The sequence below is a fragment of the Silurus meridionalis genome, chromosome 10 (genome assembly GCF_014805685.1).
Source record: "Silurus meridionalis isolate SWU-2019-XX chromosome 10, ASM1480568v1, whole genome shotgun sequence".
Lineage (NCBI taxonomy): Eukaryota > Metazoa > Chordata > Actinopteri > Siluriformes > Siluridae > Silurus > Silurus meridionalis.
In genome coordinates this window covers 22,885,667-22,910,412 of record NC_060893.1, presented here as the reverse complement: position 1 = coordinate 22,910,412, position 24,746 = coordinate 22,885,667, and the positions used below count along the sequence as shown (strand labels likewise).

The 24,746-nt window shown below is 43.9% G+C and overlaps 1 protein-coding gene across 1 annotated transcript in view; it reads right to left on the bottom strand.

Annotated features, from left to right (window-relative positions):
- The window catches only part of ctnna1 (catenin (cadherin-associated protein), alpha 1), a 99,224-nt gene that overhangs the window by 48,456 nt on the left and 26,022 nt on the right, over positions 1-24,746 (bottom strand). The window contains exon 7 of the mRNA XM_046858772.1: positions 20,555-20,758. Coding sequence (XP_046714728.1) covers positions 20,555-20,758 — 204 coding nt within the window. The remainder of the gene's footprint in view (positions 1-20,554; positions 20,759-24,746) is intronic.

The following is a 24,746-nucleotide window of genomic DNA, read 5'->3' as shown; positions in this document are numbered from 1 at the left end:
CACCCTCACTCTTAACACTTTTCATTCTCGTCATGAATCTTCACCTAAACCGAGATTTTATTTCCCAATAAAATGTTCTAACTGATCTATTTTGGGAGAAGTGCATGTTTGGTGGAACAGGGAGAAGTGTTCTAACTTCTGTTCTTTAATCCTTCACCATCTTTAAAGTTATAGTTACACTGTTAGCCTGTGATTCGCCTTCGAACAGCTTCGATCTGAAACTCCAATACGTCCTCGCTCTATACAGCTACAGGAATAAATCTAGAATTACCAGGAAAATGTCAGAGGAGGCAGTTTCCTCAATGTCTGAGTTTTTATTTTCTTCTGAATAAATTACGTTTCCTACATAACCGATGCAGTGTCCGCTTATTAATTAGAACTCCGAAATGCCGATTCACCATAAGAAAAAATTTCCTTATCGCCAAATCTGAACCTGAAGTAGGAGTTAACCAAATCCTCCACATCAATTTGATGCAAAACAGCTAAAATTCAGACACTGTTAAAAAAAAAAAAAAAAAAAAAACTGACTTCTCGAAACGTTTCCAACTTTCCTAAAAAAAAAAAAAAAAAAAAAAATTCTGCCTTTCTCTAAACATAATTCCAACTTTCTTCTCGAAACATTTCAATATTTTCGTACGGCCGAGACTTTTGATATTTGATATTAAATATTTTGATTCTATTATATTGCTACAACTTTATTCTCGTAATTTTCAACTTTCTTCTCAAAATATTTAAACTTTATTCTGATTACGACTGTAATCTCTCAATCTTAGATATTTTTTCCACGTATTTAACGTGGCACTTAAACCCCATTGCAGTATAAAATCCACAGAGAACATACTGCTTTTTGAAGGTAAGGGGGGGGTTTGGGGGTGTTGAACCACATGACATCTTGTCGTTACTTAAGCATGAACATATGAGTGTACGTAGCAGAACCATGTAGCTGACAGAATATTGCTATGGCCACATGACATCTTTTCTAAAACACAACCGAATGAGAATCTGTGAAGGTCAGATATCGGATATTTCTTCACAAATGAATCCTGAGAGCTTCACTGGAGGTCAGATATTGGATCGTTTCCTTGCGAATGAACGACTGCTTCATATTAGTTTCGATGTGTTCTAGACTCGTACGACATCAAATCACGTAAACCTGAAGCGCATTTATAATCTAACAGCTTTGACGATTCCGAGCTGATCCCTCAGGACCCGACATGGGCATTTTCATGATCCTGCTGAAGAACTTTCGGGTCAGATCCCATATCCGGTTCCTGGTGTATAGTTTGATAGCATTGGAGATTTAGAAATATTCCGAGCATATTTTTACTCCTCTGATGGAAATCTGGACGGATTTTGTGAACAGCAGTCAAGCCTGAATAATCCAAAATCCACAGTGGGGGGGGAGAGAGAGAGAAAAAGAAAGGAGAAGGAAATGAAGCTGAACGGAGTGGATTTTCTAGAGGACACTGTGAGGGTAAGAAGAGGGGGCTTTGTGATTGCAGAGCCTCCAGGATGCGCTGGATTTTCCACTTTCTTTCCCTTCACGGCTTTTCAAAACTACAGCAAGGAAAAAAAGCCATTAACTCCAGAGGACACTTTTTAATTGGTCGTGACCGTCCTCGCTGGAGATCTGTGCCTTTATCGTGGGAACTAAAACAGATTCGTCTGTGGATTAAATCTCTCTGGGGAGAGAAGACGAGGGGAGATGTTTTACCTTCATTTTCAACTGTAGAATTCTGTAGAATAAAGCAGGGGGAAGGAATCCTAGCTTGCGCCGAAGGAGTGCGTTTTCCGAATAAATCGCGGTAAAAACGAAAGTGTTCTCTATGTCTGAGGGGTGGGGACGGGGGGGGGGGCTGATGAGTGCCAGAATCTCTGAACTCTAATACGAGTCGGAGAAGGCAGCACTGAGAGCATGTGTGCGCCAAATAAAGGATTTCCTCCCTGGAGTCCTTGTGATTGAGGCCATTTGAGCGTACACGCAGCACGACTATGTCCCTCGGGAACCCGGACTAAACGCTCAGTGCTGCTCTGCATAATTCCGCTTTCTCACATTCTACAGATCTGTTAACGACTCGGCCCGTTACCAAAACCCTGATGACTCGCTATAACGGCTTCTACTTTCTTTTCCCCCTCCTCGTGCGTTACGTAGAGAACAGGCTCAGGGTCATGCTGCTGTAAGATAAAAAAAAAACCACCGCCGACACAGAAGCTGTCAAGTGCTTTTAATGACGCTTGTGAAAACTCTGCTCTGCTACGACACCTTCTGTAGATGTTACATCAACACCCATGGGTGTATCTTCTTCTACCCATAAAGTATTTTACTGATCCTGATAGCAAGGTCGGATCGTACTTGGCAACCAATCGATACAGGATTCAACAAAAAAAAAAAAACATGTAAATTAGAACTGGACAAATTTATTTATATGAATATATTAATTAAATATAATTAAATAATTAATTATACATAATACATATACAGCGCTCTCTGTGCAGCACGCAGTATCTTGTGAAGGGGGAAAAAACTGCATGTGGTGTCAGTGATTCGCCTCTAGAGGCTGCTCTCGTAATGACCGCGGAAGCCGGAAAAACTGTTGGTGTGGGTTTTTGCGGAGAGCTGATAGTCCGCGAGTCTGTTCTTTTAAATTGTCGACGACTTTATTCTCGGATCTTTATTCAAGATCCGACCAATCAGAATTGAGCATCCTATATGACATTCGCTGAATATTTCCAAGTAATTACCCAAAGTGCTGGAGCTGATTAATCCTTTTAAGCCTGTCCTTTCCTCAATACTGTCCTTTGTATTTAAAAACAGTGTGTGTGTGTGTGTGTGTGTGTGTGTGTGTGTGTGTGTGTGTGTGTGTAAGGGGGGGTGAGCGTGAGGCAGCCAGGGGACTACATTACACCGTAGGGTATGTTTATTACACCACGCATCGTGTAGCTCCAGTATTAATTTGCCTCTTTGTTTACAAGACAGAAATTAGTCTCAGTTCTCTTTAAGCATCATTTCCCCACAGAGTGGAAGAAGTCGGAGACGTGGCGCTGCGAGGAAAAAGCCGTTCTTCTGTTGTCTCTATTCAGGGGCGAGACTCAAATCAGGCTTTTGGATTTGCTCCGGGGGGCTAATCAGCACCTATGACTACAAATAAATAAATAAAAGGGAATGCCGCTGAAGATATCTCTCTGATGCGGGGGGAAAAAAGGACGAAATAAAAAGCGCTTGGGTTGAAACGCATTCTTTTTCTGTAAAAGCATTCATGAGGCCAAACTGGGTGGAAAATTTGGTTGGACAGAAGTAGTTGTTTGGTGCCACGTGAGGAGATTCAGGCACACACACACACACACACACACACACACACACACACACACACACCGCCCACTCGCTCTTCCGAGGCAGAGAACAATGTGTGAACGCGAGCCGAGTCACGCGGCCGGCAGTGTGGCGTTTTATACTCGTTTATCATCGTGATGACGATGAAGACGACGTCTACGCCACGTCCTAACGTGACAGACAGACGATACGTTTTTGTAATGCTAAATGGATGTGCGAGTGTGTATGCAGGGACGAGAGAGTCACACTTGATCCACACGTGGTCACCAAGGAAACCGTGCTCAGCAAAAATGGATCAGCATCCGATGTCGTGTCTAACAACTCGCGCACGCACACGCACACACACACACACACACACACACACACACACACACACACACACACCAGGTTCACCCATTTTCCCAACCCAGCATATTTAATGATACGAGATGCAAAAAAACCCTCTAAGCATCTCGTGCTCGATCTGAACTTTGTGTGTGTGTGTGTAAGGGTGGGGGGCGTGGGTGTTTGACGGACTAAGCCACCCGGTTTGACAGCAGGAAAACACTGAACGCGTTTGTGTGGGCGCTTTAATTTTTGCGAAAGCTTGATATCCGAAAGATTTGAAAAGAACGCTGTCGACAATACGGCGGAGTTGGAGGTTGAAAACGAAACAACTTCGCATTTTTCATCTGTATTTCGCTTTGCCAGAAAACCAAAAGAAAAAAAAAGGTTTCTGTAGTTGAATCTATATTTAAAGCAGCTTTGGTTATTTGTATTATAATCTGTACGACTAAGAATCCTTTTGTACCACGTGACCAAAAAAAAAAAAAAAAAAACCACATCTGAATTACTTTATATATTTAAAAAAAAAAAAAAAAAATATTCAATTGTTCATCTTAAAATCGTATGAATAGAATATAAAGGAATATACACTACAAGTCCACCAGTATTGGAACTCCCAACTTTTCCCAGCCATAACAAAGTTGTACGCGCAATTGTGTAGGACGTCTTTAGATGTGTTTAGATGTTCATTAGAAGTGTATTGGTGAGAATGTACCATTTAAGGGACAAAAAGTACCCGAGATTATCCAGCTGTATGTGAACTGCTACCCCAAAGAGAGGCACACAATTGTCTTTGGATGTAGGCACGGGAGATCTTCACAAGAACTAGGAGACCCAAACCCGTTCCAGCATGACCATGTGCACAAAGCCAGCTTCATGAAGAACTGCTTTGCATGGGTTGGAGTGCAAGATCTCCTATAGAGATTCAACCCTACTAAACATATTGAACCAGAAGAGTGAAGGTGAACCAGTGAATAGGGACTAAAATGTAGAATGGGATGGTCCAGTGTCCACAAACATTTGACCCTCTAGAGTTTATAGAGCTGCTCAAGCAAAACGCAAACAAAACATTGGATAAAACTGCATCGGTGAAGCACTTTATAATCTGCGTGTTGTATCAACTATTTCTAATAATGTCGCATTCCACAACACTCATCTTGGAGAAGAGAAAAAAAAGAAAAGGATTCTTTCTCCTGGGGATGCTATGCTTAGAAAAATAAAAAAAGAATTCATGCCCAAAAATGTTTAGGATATGAACACATGGAGAGATAAAATGGCATGGAGGTGTTTTAACAGTGGATCCTCCACTAAATGATGCTCTTCGTTCCTTCTATTCTTTATAAAGTGGTCGATGGGAGAGAAGAAGAAACGTCGAGGTGAAAGAGGAAATGACTTCAGCGACAGCAACACTCCAAAGTATGGCAGTTTTCCACAACCCATAAACTCACTTTCATTTTTTTTTAAATCAGGGCTAAAAGTCAAGTCACTGATGCTGCCTCTCTCTCTCTCTCTCTCTCTCTCTCGCTCTTTATCCATCAGTCTGGGTCTCGCTCTAACCATCCGCATCAGTCTGTCACTTGCTTTGAGTGTGTGACATGCTCTGTCCACATGCCTCTTTCGTCTGTCTGTCCGTCTCACGCTCGCTCCCTGTTAATCTGTCTGTCCGTCTCACGCTCGCTCCTTGTTCATCTGTCTGTCTCACGTCTGTCCGTCTCACGCTCGCTCCCTGTTCGTCTGTCTGTCTGACGCCTGTCCGTCTCATGCTCACTTCCTGTTCATCTGTCTGTCTCACGTCTGTCCGCCTCACGCTCGCTCCCTGTTCGTCTGTCTGTCCGTCCGTCTCTCCCTTGGCTATATCTGCCGCACTGTGTCTTTCGCCCGCTCTGTCTGTCTCTGCCGCCACTCGTCTCTCTTCTCTGGCCCAAAACCTCCCTCCCTCTGTCACTCTCTCCTCTTCATCCTCTCTCAGGAACGAGAGAACACTTAATCTCAGGAAGGTTAGGCTAAGTAAGGAACCCAAGTGGCTCATTGTGCGGAGCAGGAAGAAACTGGGACTCGGCGGTTCTGAGCGGCGGCTGCAAAAGCGCCGGCTTAATTGCTTCGATAAAAGGGAATGAAATTGCATATTACGCGACGCTATTAAAAAAAAAAATGCTGGGGTAAACTTTCAGCGCCGAATGTCCCGCGGTCTGAAGTGCTGAAGAGCAGTTTGGGTTTATCCCGGCTGTGCGACTGGGATACACGAATCTGCTCTTCCTTGGGGAGACTGAGCTGTTTATCCGCTTACAGGAGGTTTTAATCTATTTTCCCCCTCATCAGGAAACGATAACGCACTGTTATCCTGAGAGCTACCCGTAGTGCAGATGTTATCGTGTCGGGTTTGAGAATCTGATGGGTCGGGAGGTGCGGAATAACCAGCCGGAGCGGCGCAATAGTTCGAGCGGTCATTAAAAGGAAGGTGTCGATTAACTGCTAACATTTCAACATACCATGATATTTAATTGTTCTAGTCTACAAGAGGAAACAAAATGATCATTTCTCTCCCAGGGCTTTATCAGCAAATAAACCACGTCTTGGTGATAATCACCTTCCACACTGACTATGGTGCTGTACCTTATACACACCCACATAAACTCCATCCCATCCCTGCATGATCAGTGAGATACCTGCTTAGCAGAATCTAAACAGACTCTGGAGCTTCACAGTGATGTGCAGCTCATCACCGCCCACTCACATGCGCTATAATTACTTTTCTCCTTGATCACATGACTTACAACAGAACAATGACTGGTTACTTTAAAAAGAGCACACACCAGGAGCGCTCACTGTGTCCAAAAAAAATATATAAAGAAAAAGATCTTTTTGCCCCTGCTTGGCAGACTTCACTCCGGCGCTCATCTTTATCTCCGAGCAATTTACTTTGAGATCTCAGTAGGGAATAAAGTCCGGATAACTGCTCGAGCTTTGATACCAAAAGAGAGGCAATTGGGTAGCGGGCGGGAGGATGAGCTCAACTCTGAGTTTGAGGACTGTGGGCTTTCATTATGAGCTGCCAATAAATCTAGAAAATGCTTACGAGGAAGGACGTATTGATCTGGACACGGACTCTCATCAGCAAACACCTCCCTAATGTATTTACAGCCTGGTGCATCTAAAAGCCGGGTCGTCGTCCGAGCCAAAGGAGACACACACACACACACACACACACACACCACCCGGGTAGGGCAGGGGAATGCAGGGCAGCCAATCAGATAGGATCCTACACTGACACCACCTTATGTTCGATGCTGGTTGAGGGAAAAATACACCTGCGGTGACGAATCAATACACACTATTTAAAAGCCGGAGTCCGGCACTGCCACTGGAGCAAGTGACCTTTATTAAGAGATATCGAAGAGGCAGACTTTCCATCCTCAATTCTCAAAGCAAGATAATTATTCTTTCCTCTCCATTGCTTATTAGATCGAGACACTACATGGACGTCTGACCATCAGATCAGAATGTGTGGTATGTATAGAAACCGTTACTCCTCTGGTAGATGTTCCACTAGAGTTAGTAAAATCATTTACTGATGTAGGTGAGGAGGCCTGGGGTGCAGTCAGCGTTCACCTTCATCCTGTTCAACAGGGTTTAGGAGGAGATCTTCCACACACTTCCAACCCGTGTAAAGCTGATCTTCATGGAGTTCTTGCTACGTGCACAGGGGTAGCATCATGCTGGAACAGGTTTCAGGTCTCAGAGTGAAGTGAAGATTTCATGCCGGAAAAAGATACAACCGTGTGCCTAGGAAGTTTCAAGACTGGAAACTTTTCATGGGAATGAACGGAAATTTTCAAAATTGCAAGTTAGCCAACGGCAGGGAACTTCAAAAACTAAATCTGGTTTAAACCACCACCAACTTCTTGAATGCGAGGGGGACAAATTCTCCCCTGTGCATTCACCCATCACATGCACACAGTACACTTACCCCAGGGATACTGAGGCCACGCCCCCTGCAGGCACTGAGCATTCCTTCATCAGATAACACGTGCCATTTCTTAACTCCTGCACATCAGAAAACGTCCAACTTGGCCAGTATTACGTAAATAACCAAAATATGACGTTTAACACAAAGCTTTTATAAACCAAAAAAAAAATTAATAAATACATTTTATCCGTATTAGTTTGCCTGAAGGTCATCTTATGACCAAACAACTGATTATACATTTCCACAAAATTATAATCAATTCCCATAAATTCCTGGTAATTTTCCCAACTTGGAATATTTCCAAGATTATCCCAGATAAAGTTCCCATGGAAACGTATGCTATAATTAATTATAGTTATATACAAATAATTAATAAAAAAAAATTAAAAGTAATGTTATATAATAAAAAATAATAAAAAATGTTTACATATATATATATATATATATATATATAAAATAAATAATTAGGCTATAAATAGAATATTATGATAGCATTAATTATATTATAAAAATCATTTATATTTATAAAAATGTAAAAATAAATAATAAATTTAGCCGCATGCTGCTATAGACATTGCTTAAAGTGCCAGCGTCGAAAATATTTATTTAATCGTCTGCACTAAGTGCTTTATCCTGTCAGGGTGGATCTCAAGCTTCTCGTCACAACACTATGCCGAGACGGCACACACACACACACACACACACACATAAGATGAAACCAGCATGGAAACATGAGCTCAATAATGAAACGGAGACCTTGGAGATGTGACCTTCCGGAAGAACTTTTCCTAAAATTCATCTAAACATTTGCAGAGACTTCACCGCTTCCACACACAAGATTTTATGTTTCCATCAATCTTCTGGGTAAGAACTGCAAACCACACACACACACACACACACACACACACACACACACACACACACACACACACACACACACACACACACGCTCCCCCCATAGATGAACATGGCCACCTACTGCATTATTTTTTTCAGAAGGAAAGGTACACCTTATTAATCCAAATCAGCGTGTGTGACGTTCTCTCAGACGCACACAGAGAATAAAATCAGATGATACATGCACATCCCTACTAATAGGAAAAGCAATATTCAGCGCTGTACGCTATTAGCGCTCCGGATTAGCGGCCTGATTCGCTGAATAAATTAGCGGCCCGCGAATGAGATTTTCTGGTTCGGAGCAGTTATTTAGCAAATGTTTTGCCCGAATTTAAGCTTCAATACTGATGCAAATTTCACACTGCGGACTGAAAAATCAACAGTTACTACTTCTTAATGTGGAGGTCTGACAGGCCAAGTGTGTTCTGTTCATACACAACAAACACTGCTCAGGTAAACATGAAGGTGTGATGGGAATCTGTTGTACGAACTACAAATATATATTTACACAAACACAGATTAGGGATGAGAAAGAAAGGCTTTTGGGAACTAAAACTGTAAATGAAAGGTTGCTGGTCACCTTTTTCACTTGCTGGTGTGGATGTAGGACCAGAAAACCTGTGTGTGTGTGTGTGTGTGTGGGCGGTGCTGCAGTCGATGCTGAACATTCGCTGAACAAGCTTTGGCCTTTAAACAGTTATTACTTCCGTGATTTTTCGTGATTAGGATGAGAATTAATTGGCTGAATCTATTAAAAAAATTTAAAAACCCTTCTGGGTCTCCTGCTCCAGAACCCCGGTGTCGGTGGAAAACCTGCGGTTCCATGCATCATGTACGTGACCTTTTCGTTTTATTCGCCTCCTCGCCGACACCCGGCGCGGGACGGGACAATGAAACGCATCATGGCTCTTATGAAGATACAAAACCACAGTGTGTAGGACACATCGCTACAGTAGTTCTCCGCGGTCGGGTTACGGGTCTCCGGTTGGATCCTCGGACACGATCACCATCACAGATCATGCTGCCCAAGCTCCCATTGAGCCGTTCAAACTTCTACAGGGACTCTGGGGGGAACCAGAACTCGAAGATCTTCTCTGATGGTGCGGAGGTCGTTTATCTCTACAGAGCGTCACATCGCGCCGGTTGTTTCCTTCACGGGGGTCTTGAGTGCGGTCGGAGTTCAGACCTTAACACGTCTAATAGTTTGCCCTTCATTAAAGAACGTTCTGCCTGGACCGTTTACGCCATTGTGGGTTACAGAGATGATAAATAAGAGAGGGAGATGCCAAACAGGAGAGTGCAGAAGTGCATCGTTTTGACATTTCTGTGAGAATCTTACTGGTCAATTTGGCATTTCCATTGAGGGAAAAATAAACACTCGTTATCAGAGAGGGGAAGAAATAAAGCCAGACAGACAGACAGAGACAGAGAGAGAGACAGAGAGAGAGAGACAGAGAGAGAGACAGAGAGAGAGAGAGAGAGAGAGAAAGAGAGAGAAAGAGAGAGAAAGAGAAAGCTACAGTAGTGAAGATGTGCACTTCAGAACTTAAACCTTGAACACCACTTGTCAGAGATCAAGTGCCGGTCAGGGCAAAGCTTTAATGTCGACTAATACAACATGCAGGGGAAAGTTTCCTCATGAAAGACCTGAACGACTACGTCTGACACACACTGTGGTAATGTGCAGGATTTACAGCAGTGTTTTGGTGTGAAGATTCATCAAATCAAAGTGTTTGACTCTGGAATCCGGCACGAGACTGGCGTTCTTCCACGAGTCTCTCGGAACGAGGATTTCAGACTATTTAGGGAACGCAGAAAAATAAAGGATGACCGCAAGAAGAACAGACAGCCAAAGAGACAGACAGACAGACAGAAAAAGAAAAAACACAGACTGAAAGCAAAAGAAAGACAGAAATAACTAAGTTTGGTGGTGAGAATGAACAGAAAAGGAATAAACAGATGAAAGACAAGACAAACGAGGAAGAACGATGGGATTTTAAAAAAGCAGTCATTTTTTTGAGCGTCTGAAAGCCATTTACGGAGCCAGAGGACGTCCATGGGAGGGGGCATTAGTGTCCCCTTGCTCGCTTCAAGGTCAGCTGAAGGATCTCGTGCTAAGACAGTTGGAGACAAGACGTCTCGCCTTGATGAGGGACGTGAATAACTGTTACAGTACAGCAGACAACCTCACAAACCAGACGAGTAAACACACACACACACACACACACACACACACACACACACACACACACATTTCTTTAATGATTTTTCACAGCATTTATATAAAGGCGTCTCCAGCGTCAGGATTAAGTGCTCCAATACAGAGTTCTCTAATTTTTTTATTTTCTCTAATGACAAGGAAATGATTCTCTTTAAACAAGAGATGGACCATCTGGTAAGTAGGAGCTCAGTGGGTTAAGGCTCTGGGCTACTGATCAGAAGGTCGGGTGGACTCAAGCACTGGTATTGCCAAGCTGCAACTCTTGGGGGGCCCTGGAGCGAGGCCCTTAACTGCAAGTGCTCCAGTATCATGGCTGACCCTGTGCTCAGACTAAAAACATCATTCATACAGCATATAGTTTCCCTGGAGAATTCACTAGAAGATTCAGGAGGAGAATTATAGCTTTCTTGGAATTGTCTTTTCCAGATTAGATGATTAAACTGTAGGAACGATACTGCACATTGCTGCAGAGAGAGACAGGGGGAGACCGCAAGACAGATGGGAAAGAGTGAAAGAAAGGTGGGGGGGGTATAGAGTCAGAAAAGAAAAAATGCAGACAGACAGGAAGAGAGGGAGAGCGAGACCTCTGTAGTGTTTTGTTGTGAAAACTCAACAAACATCACTCGGCACACAAAGCATGCTGGGAGAACTGGGCGTCGCCCGTTTACTCCTCGCCTTTATATTTAAAATAAATAAATAAATAAATAAATAAATAAATAATAATGGGCTTTTCACAGTCACCCGTCATGTGCTTTTAGGTGGAGATTTCAGAAGTAGGTCGAGGAAGCGAGGTCTAGTTAAACCGCAACATGACCCACATGAAGGTCGACCCGTCACGCAGCTTCAGAGGAAAAGATCATGAAACAAGGTTTACATCTGGATTAATAAAAAAAAAAGATTGCCTGAAGCAGCTGAATAAAGACGTAACCGTGGCATGACGCGGTTCACCTTATCGTTCTGTGTAAGAGCGAGACAAGACCCCAAAAAGGTCCAATCTATTCACCGCACGCAGGGAGATTCGAGGAGACATTCGCTGCAATAAGACATCCAGAAGAATTACCCACTGAATGGATATAAACCCACTCTCAGCTGGAACATCCGTAGTGAACATGGCCATCGCTCTTTATTTAACACGCATCAGAAGAGCGTTTCTCACCGGTGAAATGAAAACACAGCCGAGCGATAGTGAGTCCTTAAACAACTGAAAAACTATAACCATCATAAACCCTGGATTTTTTTTTCCCCTCTATTTTTGAAATGCACAGGATTCCCTCAAACCGCCGTATTCACCAGGAATCGATGGAATCGTCTGAAGGTCAGGGTGCAGCATCATGTATTCACATAGCGACTGTTCCACATGTGGTACAAACGCCTACCTGATGGACCTGATACTCTCAGAATTATAATAAATACAAAAAAATAAGCTCTCAGTCTGGAGGTGATGGGATTTGAACTCACGACCTTATCAGACGCCCAACATCTTAACCTACCTACCTATCTATCTATCTATCTATCTCTGAGAGAGAGAGAGAGAGAGAGAGAGAGAGAGAGGAGGGAGGGAGGTGGAGTAAGCTCAGTGGTTGAGATGTTGGACCTCTGATGAGCCACAGTTCACAGTCTGGTGTGCATAGTTGTGAAGGTTCTGGAGGAACATTGTCTCATTTCATTGTGAACTGTGGTAGATGTATCTGGTTAAATGACTGAGCTTCTTGACTTGGAGTGTGTTCGTTTGGTGAATGTGTAGATGTTTTAATGCCAATTTTTCGAGCTGCTGATCGTCAGAATTCCAGAGCATTGCTGAGGCCTTCATCGGCGCATTATCTAACGCATCTCAACCTATTACACACATGGGGTTTGGCGTATATGACCTGCATGAGGAACTATGACGAGGACGGATTCCTTTTCGAGTCTGGTTCCTCCCTCATACACTCAGTTGTTTTTCTTGCCACTGGCTCGCTCATGATGTTTCTCACTCTCTGGTGCTGGTACTGTTTAAACGACTAATAATCACACTCTTGCCGTCACCCAGATGGGGATTGATTTCACCTTCTCCTACGGGATTTTTTATTTTCTCGTCAGTACCAGTCTCTCTCTCGCTACTGAAGAACTTCAGAGTCACGCGAATGTAAATTTGGACAGAGGGCAAAAACGCTAAAACTTGAAATTTCCCTTGGGACATTCTTTGCTTCCTGGTAGCATCTCTTTCCACAGCCGGTTCTGGTGGTTGAGGACCTCTGGCCCAGACGAAGTCTTCTCACGTAGAAAACAAACTTCATGCAAAAAGACCACGGTGCTGTATAGCAGACACAGAGCTCACTTAGCATTCAGGAGAGACACCAGAGCACTGTAGATAACCTTCAACTCTCTTCAATCACGTCGGTCACAGTCGCTTCTTGCACTTCAACTCCAGGCCCAAATCTTTACTGGAACAGTGGTCGGAACCAGGCGTGAAAAATCCACATGCAAATACGGCCGTGTTTACAGCGGCTCGCTAATGGATTCGTCGGGTACTCGATAAAAGCGCTGCTCAAATAAACGCCGAGGCGAACGACAGGAAGGGAAATTAATTAGCATTAAGGAAAGAGCGTTAGGCCAAAAGACAGGGAGCGAGCAGATTATCACGTGTTAACATGCGTAGGGGAGAGAGAAAGAGAGAGAGAGAGAGAGAGAGAGAGAGAGAGAGAGAGAGAGAGAGAAAGAAAAACACGAGTGGAGGTGAAGAACCCTGACAGCAGAGAGCGCACTTCATTTCCGCTCAAAAACACGACCCAGCTGAGGCGCGAAAGAAAAAAAACAATTAACATCTGGAGCGAGAAACGATGCGCAGTCTCAGTGTAGAAATATTAAGTGTGTGGAAGATCCTCCTGAGATTTCACACATCAAAGAGTTACATCCACCTTCGATTGGGAGTAGAGTGATACCTAACGAGAGAGAGAGAGCGCGAGCGCAAGAAGGATGGGGGGGGGGAATAGATTTGAAGAGAGGGACAGGCCAACTGACAGACTAGAGGAAAGAGAGGGAGAATAAGAGACAGCCATAATTAAAACACAGAGAGAGCGAGAGAAAGAGAGAAAGAGACAAATGCCTTCAACAAGCGGGGGATTTTACTGTGGAGTCGTAGGAAACGCTGTAATACCTTCTGCTTCCTGAAGCAGAACTGCACTTAGACACACACACGTGAGCATGTAGCAGGTCGGCATGAAAGGGGCTCCGTGCACTGCGGGACGCCGCCTTCGAACCCAGAGCAGAGCGCCAATTGTAGGAGACGACACGAGCAGGAAGGAAAGCCTGTGCGAGGGTGTGGAGGTGTGTTATAACAGCATATGGAGATGTTCAAAAGACACAGCAAACGTTTACGTATATAGTTACCCGAATAAAATCTCTTCCACCAGAGAACAAACAAAAAGCGACACAGAAAAAGGACCTTTATTTATTTTTTTGTCCTGCAGGATCTCCACGTCGGCGGGTGACGTCTGAGCGTGTGGCATGTTTTGGCTGGCGGGGAAAATAACCCGGAGTATCGTGAACGTCAGGATGTCAGGGGCACGTGTGGGGAAACGGCAGGTGCAGATGTCAGCCTTCGAGTGGAAGGAATGTAAATGTCAGTGGTTTTAACGCGTCTGATCGCGTTAGGATCCCGAGGCCGCACGTTTTTGAAATGAATTATTAATAAAAGCGAGAGAAGATCGGAGGGGAAGCGACGTGGAAATTACAACACGACGATAAAAATTCAGTTAGGTGTGACTGAAGCGTAGGATTGGGGTTCAGTGGTAATGAGAATCATCTGAGAATAGTGTAAAAGCTTATATATAATTTTATCAGTTAAAAAAATCTGATTGGCCGAGCCATAAATCTAGTGGTTATAATTAGGGGTGAAGTCAGATATGAGGAGCCTGATTCAACTAACGAATAGTGAGGAGCCGTTCGAGAACGATTAGTTCATTATGAACGACTCTTTAATGCGACTGAGAATCGTTCAAAAAGAAGAAATCACTCAGACTACTTGTGACGTGATTCGAAAGAACGAGTCGTCTCAATGATTCGTTCATTTTAAATGACTCCTCAATGCGACTCAGAAGAACGAGTCATCTCAGAGTAGTTCACCTCTCGACTCAACTCTCAGGTCTGAGTCATTCCTCCTTTTGTCACGTGACTCATTTTGATGAACAAGATTCAAAGAACCAAGTCACTGAAATGATCCTACTGATTTTGAGATCTTATGGAACGAGCATCGTACCAGTCTGTTTAATTATACAGATTTACGTGCCGTAAATTGTTATGAGGAATCGGTTAACGCCTACCGGGTGTCATCTATATAAATCCATATAAATACGCAAAACGTGCGAGTGCACCACCGGAAACTATCAATGCGCCAAACTGAAAAGGTCTGGTCCATAATTCCACATTTTTCTGCCAAAGACGAATCTTTTAATTACTGTAAGTGTGAATAATTCAATTCTCGTATCGGTTTTGCCTTCACTTTATTGAGACGCCTAAGCCCAACCTTCCCCGTGATAAAATCACTGTAGCTAATCCCAAGATTTGTTTTGACAGCTGTAATTGGACAGATCCTGCATCAGAACAGAGCTTGAACGGAAGCTTGTTGGGTATACGGAGGTTCGGATTCTGCTGACGATCGGACAGGACATCTCTGTGAAACAACACCGAGCCCCAGTACCGATCCACTGATTAATTACCTGCTGCTTCCCAGCCAGCTGGAGCCTGCGCTTGAGTAACGTGCCGTGCCTGGACGAGACTCGGGCAAATGAAGGCTATTAGGATTCGTAGCGAAGCCTCGTCTTTATTGCTTTTCCTTTTTTCTTTTATTCTTCCACGAATAAAATAAAATAAGAGGAAAAAAAAAAAAAAAAAAGCACAAGTGACTGAAATGGCTATATTTAAAAAGGTTTGGAAAGTAGTTTTGGCCTGCGCCGTGTTTCTGCTCCGAACGAGCTGCTGAGACGATCGGTTAGACGTTATTGCCGTATCTTCAATAAAATGGTGACGAGGTTTAACTCGTCCTCTTTCAAAGTGACGATTCCTTCCATAACTAGCGCCTCAGAGTAACAACTCCATGACATGGAAGCCTCAATCTCAAAAAGGTCTAATCCTTCGTTAGGCTCAAAACAACCGCTTTACTTGAACTTGAAGACCCAAAACCTGTTCTAACGCACCCTTGTGCACAAAGCCAGCAGCCATGAAGATCTGCTTTACACGGGATGGCGTGGAAGATCTTCTGCTAGAGAGCCTTGACCTTAAGCCTATTCAACACCTTTGAGATGAATGTAAAAGCTGAGGGCTGCTTAACTCACAGATTAGTTCCTGACTATCACCACCCTTATGGATGAATGAAAATTCACAAATCTCCACAAGCACACTCCAAATTCTAGTGGAACGTCTTCCCAGAAGAGTGGAGGACCTTAACAGGAAATGGAGACTTATTGGATGGACGGAAAGACAAATAGACATTCATATAAACCCCCTAGTGATGCCACCACACCAGCCCTCTGTTTTATTACAACACTTCTGAACCTTCATTATGCTGGGATAATAACCTTCACCACCTTAACCATCCAAAAGGTTCTTCACCTCGTATCTTGTTGTCACTCAGCAAGCGTCAGACAGACATCACCATTAAGATCAGCTCCGTTCCTTGGCATGTACACAAAACTCCATTGGCAGAGTGGCTGATCTCCTGAGCATGTTCGTGCGTCTTATGAAGTTGTGTTTGCGCTAGTTTGAAAAGATGAGGTGCGATGCGGGAGAATTAGCAATCATTAATTTCAAGTGTAGAAGAAGAGGAGAAGCGACGATAAACATACAGCAGATCCAGATATGGACCCTCATTCCATTCATTATTGAGATGCACAACTGTAATACAGTGAGTGTGTGTGTATTTGAACAGTTATATATAGCAAAAACATGTTTAGGAAAAAGTTCTCTAAAATCCAGGTCACATGAGCCCACCATGGGCACAACAGTTTCTGCCACCCCCATTTGTGAAAATTCATCTTGCATCTGGTCCCTCTGGCGGGTGACACGACAGCCCGCGGCACGCTCGCAGCTTCCTCTTGGTCACCGGGCCGTTCTGGGTGCTGTGACCACAGATTCTCCCCCTCCATGAGACCGTCTTAAACTTTAATCTGACATCTTCTTTCAAGTGACCCAAATAAGGTATTTATTCTGCAGGGGTGTCATTAAGTAATCGGGGGAAAAAGAAAATGTGTACTGCATGTGCAATGAAGCTCTTACTCTAAATGACTTCTCTCTCCATCATACATATACAGCAGATAAAAGAAAAAGAAAAAACGTCCAGAGTGCCTGACTTTCTCCATGTGTGAATTACAGTGTACTGGGAAAGACAGCTTCATTATAGCTAACAAGATTGGCCAGTGACCCCTCAAAGCAGAGAGAGAGAGAGAGAGAGAGAGAGATGAAGACAAATAAAGAGAACAAGCATGAAGTCTGTGCAGTGGTGCAGCCCAGGCAGTGACTCAAGGCCTGTGGGGCTGAGTAATGCGTCTCTGCATTGAAAATTATATCTGCCAACAAATCGGAAGCACTAAATGACATTTGGGAACAATCCAAAAAAAATAAAAAAATAAAAAAATATATATATATATTTATCTACATCACTGGAGACTTTAGTACACAAAGTCCTTCAGCACCCCCCAGGATGCTGGTTTCTGCATTTGCAGGAGTGTCGATACCCCCTGCCCACTGTGAGGCACATATCCATGTTTTTTTTTTTTTACGAGAGAGAAAACAAATCTCTGATAAATGCATAGAAATATGCTAACGCTCAAGCAGATGTTCTTCAGTCTACAACCGAGCCTGTGGTTACAATAAATGTGTGGTTTAATGCGGTATTTGCGTTTTGGTTACATGTGTGGGGTCTATTCTCTCTGCGCTAGGCTTATTATCTGTTTCAGATTTAACCTCAGGGCTACACACTAACGGTAAACACAAACAATGAGCGTAATGCTGCACCAAATTAACTGTGACTGTGCAACAAAAATAAAATAAGCACGCTGAATAACACGAGCTGTGAAAACTTCAGGGTGGATAAATAAGGAGGTCAATCAGAAAACAGGCAGATCAGTCAGTCAGACATTCAGATTGTTTATCGGTCAGCGGATCAGACAGTCAGTAGATCAGATCACGGATCAGTCAGACATTCAGATTGTCAGTGGATCAGACAGTCAGTGGATCATATCACGGATCAGTCAGACATTCAGATTGTTTATCGGTCAGCGGATCAGACGGTCAGTAGATCAGATCACGGATCAGTCAGACATTCAGATTGTCAGTGGATCAGACAGTCAGTGGATCATATCACGGATCAGTCAGACATTCAGATTGTTTATCGGTCAGCGGATCAGACAGTCAGTAGATCAGATCACGGATCAGTCAGACAGTGGATCATATCACGGATCAGTCAGACATTCAGATTGTTTATCAGTCAGTGGATCAGACAGACAGTGGATCATACCATGGGTCAGTCAGACAGACATTCAGATTGATTATCAGTTAGTCAGTGGATCAGACAGACATTCAGAGGAGGGTTAAGGGCCTTGCTCAAGGGCCCAGGAGTGGCAGCTTGGATTATAAATTGAGACTTGTTCTGATCCAAAGTCCAATGCCTCATTCACAGAGCAACCACCTCCCGATATTCAGTCAGTGGATCAGCCAGTCAATACGCCAATTATTGGATCAGTCAGACAACAGATCAGTCAGTGGATCAGCCAGTCCGTGGATCAAGACAGTGGATCAGACATTGGACCGAGCAGAGAACCGTATTAAATCAGTGTAGCAGCAAATAACATAAAACAACACTACGGTTTTTAAATAAGAAATAAAAAAGTCCTAAGCACTCTTACGCCCCCGAGACAGTGTGAGGGGAGATCCTACACTCGACTCCTCTCCATGATCATTCAGCACAGATGAATTTCGTTTCTGCTTCTATAAGATTCTATCAGTCACTGCCCTGCAAGTTCTATTAGACTTTGTAGAGATACACAAAGCACTATTAAATCATCCACAGTCCACAGAGCTGCACGGCCCTCGCGGTACAGAGCAGTGGCTCAGTGGTATTAGTTAAAAAGATTAAAGCGTTATTGGGTTTTTCATGGTTTTGGATTATGGATTGTTATAAAAAAAAAAATAAGGAAATTGACTGACTATGGGGGAAAACGGCAGGGAAACACCAGCTCCACACAGCTGAAGCAGAGGGACAAGTCCTTGTGGGACACGAACATCGTTTGCATTTCTCCACATATGAAGAATGAATGTGACTGTGATGACGCAAGTCATTCGCATCGACGGGACGCACCAACAGCAATTAATTGTTCCTCCATTTGTAACCGGAAACCCAATGATTTGGTGATGGTTTTCTCCATTTTTGAGAAATTTTATAAATAAAAAAAGCCAAAAGCAGGCAGCTTAAACCTCATCAGTTGAGATATTAAATAAATAAATACAAATTAAAAAAGGACCAGCAACAATCGTTCCTATTTACAAAAAAAGAAAAAGCCTACGTAATTATTTAACGTTTGTTGAAGTTTTCCCTCATTTTCATATTTAAAGGATAGAAATTCCAACGCCATTTTGAGGGATGTGAAGTACAGGATCCATCAAATCCCTTCCGACCAATTGCAGTTTAATCGCTTTGAATAAATCAAATACAATCCCTGATAAAAAATAAAAATAAAGCTTCCTGACGGTGGGCCGGACGGTTTCTTGGCGTCCGTGTCTCGAGCTAAAAGCGGTACAGTAATGACTGGGGCAGAGACGGGAGCGTAGGGTACAGGTTTGGAGCGGCACGCAACCTGCAATAAACCATCTGGGATGTGTCAGAGTGGAGCTGCTGCTGCGGTGGGGAGCAGAGCCAAGGAGCACAGCTGTCTCGTGTCTCTCTCGTCTCTCTCTCACACACACTATATCCCAAGACTGGCAGATGCAGACAGACAGAGACACGCTCCAGCACGTGTTTTATCGGAGCCTGCCAGCGCCGGTGGGTTAAAACGGCGTGCCGCTCGTCCACGTGTCGAGCTGGATCGATGTTTAGAGCGAGAGCGTCCCTGTGACTGAATGCGGGAGACAGCAGATTTCGTCATGTGGCGTCGAAACATGTCCACATGACTGAGTTTATTATTCAATTAGTGTATTTCAGATCAATTAGAGGACACGGGGGACCGGCGAGGGGCGGGACGGTGTAAGGAAACGCCTCCTGGGGTGATGGAGGAAATGTTCACATACATTTAATTTAGCACATTTTCATGATGAAGTATTTATATCTTATTTTCATTATCAAGTTCAGTACTATTTTACATTGAGTTTTTTTTATTCAGTATCCACTTTAATCGTATCACCGGATGATTCATCGGTTACCGGCAAGTACGATCCAAACACGCTTTCTGTAATCTCCAGCGCCGGTCGAACCTCTAATCGTTTAACAGTTGTGCGATTTGACATTCTAGTAGTCCAGTAGGTTCGACAAGAAAATGTGTGTATTTATATAATTTCATAGTTAATCAATATCACACAAAGTGCTTCTTTTTCTCCAGAAATCAGTAAAACGTTACGTTACACCCCTATGCTACGCAGCACGGACGTTTTTACGAGCTCGTTGAAAACGCCGCGTCGTTACGAGTCGTGATGAAAAGTTTATGCTTGTGTGAGCCGTAAATATCGACCTGAACACACAGAGAATGAGACGGCGTGAATGTTTAGAATGAAACCTGTTTAACAGTCGTCACGTGGCCTAAAGAAAGGGTTTTATATGAACCGCAGTGAGAGCGAGGAGTGGACTTACGTTGCCCATGTACTCGGACAGCAGGTCCTGCAGCGCCTGGCGCACGGAGTTGCACTCGGCCACGATGCGCTCGCGTCGGTCGTCACGCGTGCAGGACGAGTCGGCCATGAGCGCGGCGCCGCTGATGATGCTCTCCAGGCGCTCCTCCAGGGACGGACGGAAGCGCTCCTCGCTGAAGTTCAGGGGGTCCACGATGATCTGCTTCTGTAGAGGGGAAGAAGTGAGAGTTTAGTAAACGTGAGAGATTCCCGAATCGGAGCGAAAGAGAAACAGATAATGGGTTGGAATGGTTAGTCTTCTTTTCATTACACAAAATGTTGCACAAGTCGTGTGCAGCGCTGAAAACACAATGATCACCTGAGCACCAGGAACTCCAGCGTCTACGCTTAATAAACAACTTGATAATGAAGTCAATAAGCCCATTGGCAGAAGGACAGTGGAGGAAGAAAGAGCGCGGGAGAGAGAGAGAGAGAGAGAGAAAGTGTGTGTGTGTGTGTGTGTGTGTGTGTGTGTGTGTGTGTGTGTGAGTAAAAGAGTGAAAGAATGGTTGTAAGAGAAAGACAAAAAAAAAGCAAGAGAAATAGACAGAATAACAGCATGAGAAAGACAGTATGTGTGCGTGTGTGTGTGTGTGTGTGTATAAACTGTATATAAACGTCTCCTGTGTAAAAACTAGCCTTGATCTTGATCTATTTTGAAGGTAATCGTGTGGAACGTAGTACTTTATCTCTCGTCTGAAACTTTAACACCACCTCGTATGTATGTACTGTATAGTTTATACAATATGGCAGTGTAAATGGGTTAAATTAATACATTTCAGCACGCTGTAAGCCCATACTGATCAGCGTTCTTTGAGACACCGGTCTGGACTTACGAGATTTCTGCGTTACGACGGCGTCATCGTTACGCATCTCAGTCATAACTCTGACCACCTGCGATTGCGCCGACCCGTAAAGAGCTGGAGGTTCGTTTCCGTTCGTCTCGTTCATTTCCCGTCCTGGCGCATGGCATTTTCAGTTCCGTTCGCCATCAAAGCTGCTTCGTAAACATTGGTTTATTTTTACACCGCAGAGGGCACGACTGGGGTTGAGGAGAAAAAACACGTACTGACCGAGCATTAGAGACTAAATAACTCAGTTTGCAGGATCAAACAACCTGATACGACTAGAGATCTCCCTGGTTTCACCTCATAACGTGGGGAAAAAACCAGTGACCAATTAAAATCACTACAGAGGAAAAATGTGGTAATTTGGTTGACGCCGATTTTATAAACAAAACGATCGACGATTCTGAAGAAGAAACTTCCGCTTTTTGCTTCTGTATTAGCAGCGAGGCAGCAGTAGAGCCATCACCTTTAGAGGAGGGGGAAAAAAGCGCGAGCGTACAGCCGGTGTTGCCATGGCAACAAGGCTTCCTATCGGTGACTCACTCGCAAAGTTGCTTCGGCTGGAAATTAGGCATTGAGAAGCGAGGTGGAAAGTGTGTGTGCGCGCGCGCATGTGTGTGTGTTTCTGCATGGTCACCAGGAAATTACAGATACACACTCCCCTCCTGATATTCTATCATTCTCATGCACACACAAACATATAAACACACTTTGCCATCTGGCAAGATAGCTCTGAGAAATCGAGCCCCTGCTCAACGTGTGTGTGTGTGTTCTCACACGTCCCACTCAATGACTTTTCAAGGACCTTTGGGTGTCAATAAGTGCACACAGAGAGCCTGTCTCTTCATCTCCCACACACACACACACACACACACACACACACACACACACACCTCTTCAGAGATTTTCTGGAGCAGCTGTAAGCGAGTGAGGATGCTGAACGTGTCTGATGAACACGTCTCTTTTCTGCCTTTGTGTTCGCTTTCTCTTCGCGAGCATCACGAGAGGTTTTGTTCGGCGCTCGGCTGCAGGACGAGGTACAGGTCTGGTCTGGTCTTTAATCACTCCTCCATAAACTGACAGGTGTAGAAAGTGGATCAGACTGATAAACTCCTGGAGGCAGGTACGAGCAAAACAGAAAGGAGGAGGGCGAGGAAGAGGGACGGACTCAATATCTGTGACTGTTCTTAACCAAACCGAGACAACGAATGAGAGAAGTGGAGCAGTGCAGAGAAAGATATAGACACAAACTTACATTGGGAGGGAAGGGGTAACAAACATGAAGGGGAAAAAGGAGTAATAAAAAAGTTGAGAAAAGGCAAAAGGACACTGTTTGGAAATAAAGATCAAATAAATAAAATGAGAGAGAGAGAGAGAGGGGGGGGGGGGGGGGGGGTGAAAGTCTCACAGCTCTGAACTGACTGTTCCTGAATCTCACACTGAATCATACAGCGGCAGTGAATCAACGTTCAATTCTAACTGTGGTCAGAAGAGACACGCGCGCGCACGCACACGCACACACACACACACACACACACACAGCAGTGAAGCAAATGAGTGTGTGTTGGTTACAGGAATGCAGTGGGTGGAGCAGATCTCTGGAAGGTTTCACCGCAATCATCATCTCCATTCACTCACTTCCTCCCCCCACCTCTCTCTCACACACACTCACACACACACACACACACACACACACACACACACACACACACACACACTAAGAGGATAATTAGAGCTCCTCTAATCAAGTCTTGGTGACCCGAGTGCAGAAAGACTGAAGGAATCTGAGTGAGCGCTGAAACCAGATTGAGAACCATGTACCATATTTCTAATGCCTATAGATTTTATTTCTTTTATTAATATTCTATTATTTTTATTAAAACTAATAGAACTGTAAAATAAATGATCATCCTGCATGAGTGCTGTTTTCTGATCAAACTTCTCAATTATAAAACACTTCCACTCTGTTCCATAGTGTGTTTGTAGCATCTGCAATATTAGGATCAGACCTGGTGATCAGATTAAGGTGAAAGAAGAAGTGGAGCCGAACAGGGAAGAGCCAGCAAGAGAAGAAGAGAAAAACAGAGGGGGAAATAGACAGACAGAGAGAAGGAAAGAAAGAGACACGAATACAGACAAGAGAGAGAGAGAGAGAGAGAACACTACAGTAAGAAAAAGAAAGAAATATCGATCAGGATGGTGAAATCGCTCTCCTCGTGTACAGTTAATGAGATGATCCGAGATGCTGCTGGTCAGGAATGTGTCTTTTAGACGCAGAATAAAGGCAGGAAATGACTGAAGATTCATCACACACACACACACACACACACACACACACCTCCTGGTCCTCAAATTACACTGGAAGCGGGAGATGGTCAGGGCCTGAGACAGCCATCATTTCCTTCAATGACACTTTTTGGGAGACCTACTCATACACACACACACACACACACACACACACACACACACACACACACACACACACACACACACACACACACACACACACACAGGTTCATAGATTCTCATCAGTTTCCACCGATCAGAACACGCTTCCTCGCCCTATTGTCCAGACTTCTGGAACAATGCACAGCGCATTAACGGAAAGTCATTTAAAGGCAAAGCTGGAGGAAACCTGCTCTGTACAATCCCATTTTTTGTTGCAACAAACACAAACTCATCGTACCAAATAAATAATGACAAGCTTAGGTCACCAACAGGGGGCGATAGAGGTCCTGAACTGCAAAGTCACTTTAGGAAATAAATCTGGTTGAATCTCTGCTCCAGTTCGCTACTTCAAGCGCTGATCGAGGAATTGACCATTTTACGGACTTTATGGCCCGTTTTAATCACAAACTCCTGCCAGAGCGCAGGAACGGTCGCTCGGCGTCAACACAAGCGGGAGGAGCTTTTTTGACTCGATGGAAGCCGTCAGTAGAATCGCACTTCACTTTGTTGAAGTATAACTATAATAAACCTCATGAATTCTCACCAGTTACAGTGAAGCAGGGCTGCCATCAGAGCCACACCCACACTCTGAACTGAAGTGTACAGATAAACAGTGGATATTTCTGTGAAGCTGTTTTGGGACAAAGTTATTTAAGATTTTATTTTAAAATTGAGATAAAAAAAAATGACGTTCAAATGTAAATACCTCTTAGGAGTAAATCGGGTGTTTGTACTGGATCGCAGCTGTTATGTGATGCGACCAAAATGCCTTCGGAGATTTAAATAAAGATGAACTGAACCAAGTTTATCCCTAACGAGCGAGTCAGTGACGAGAGAAACTCTCCTGAAACGCCAGAA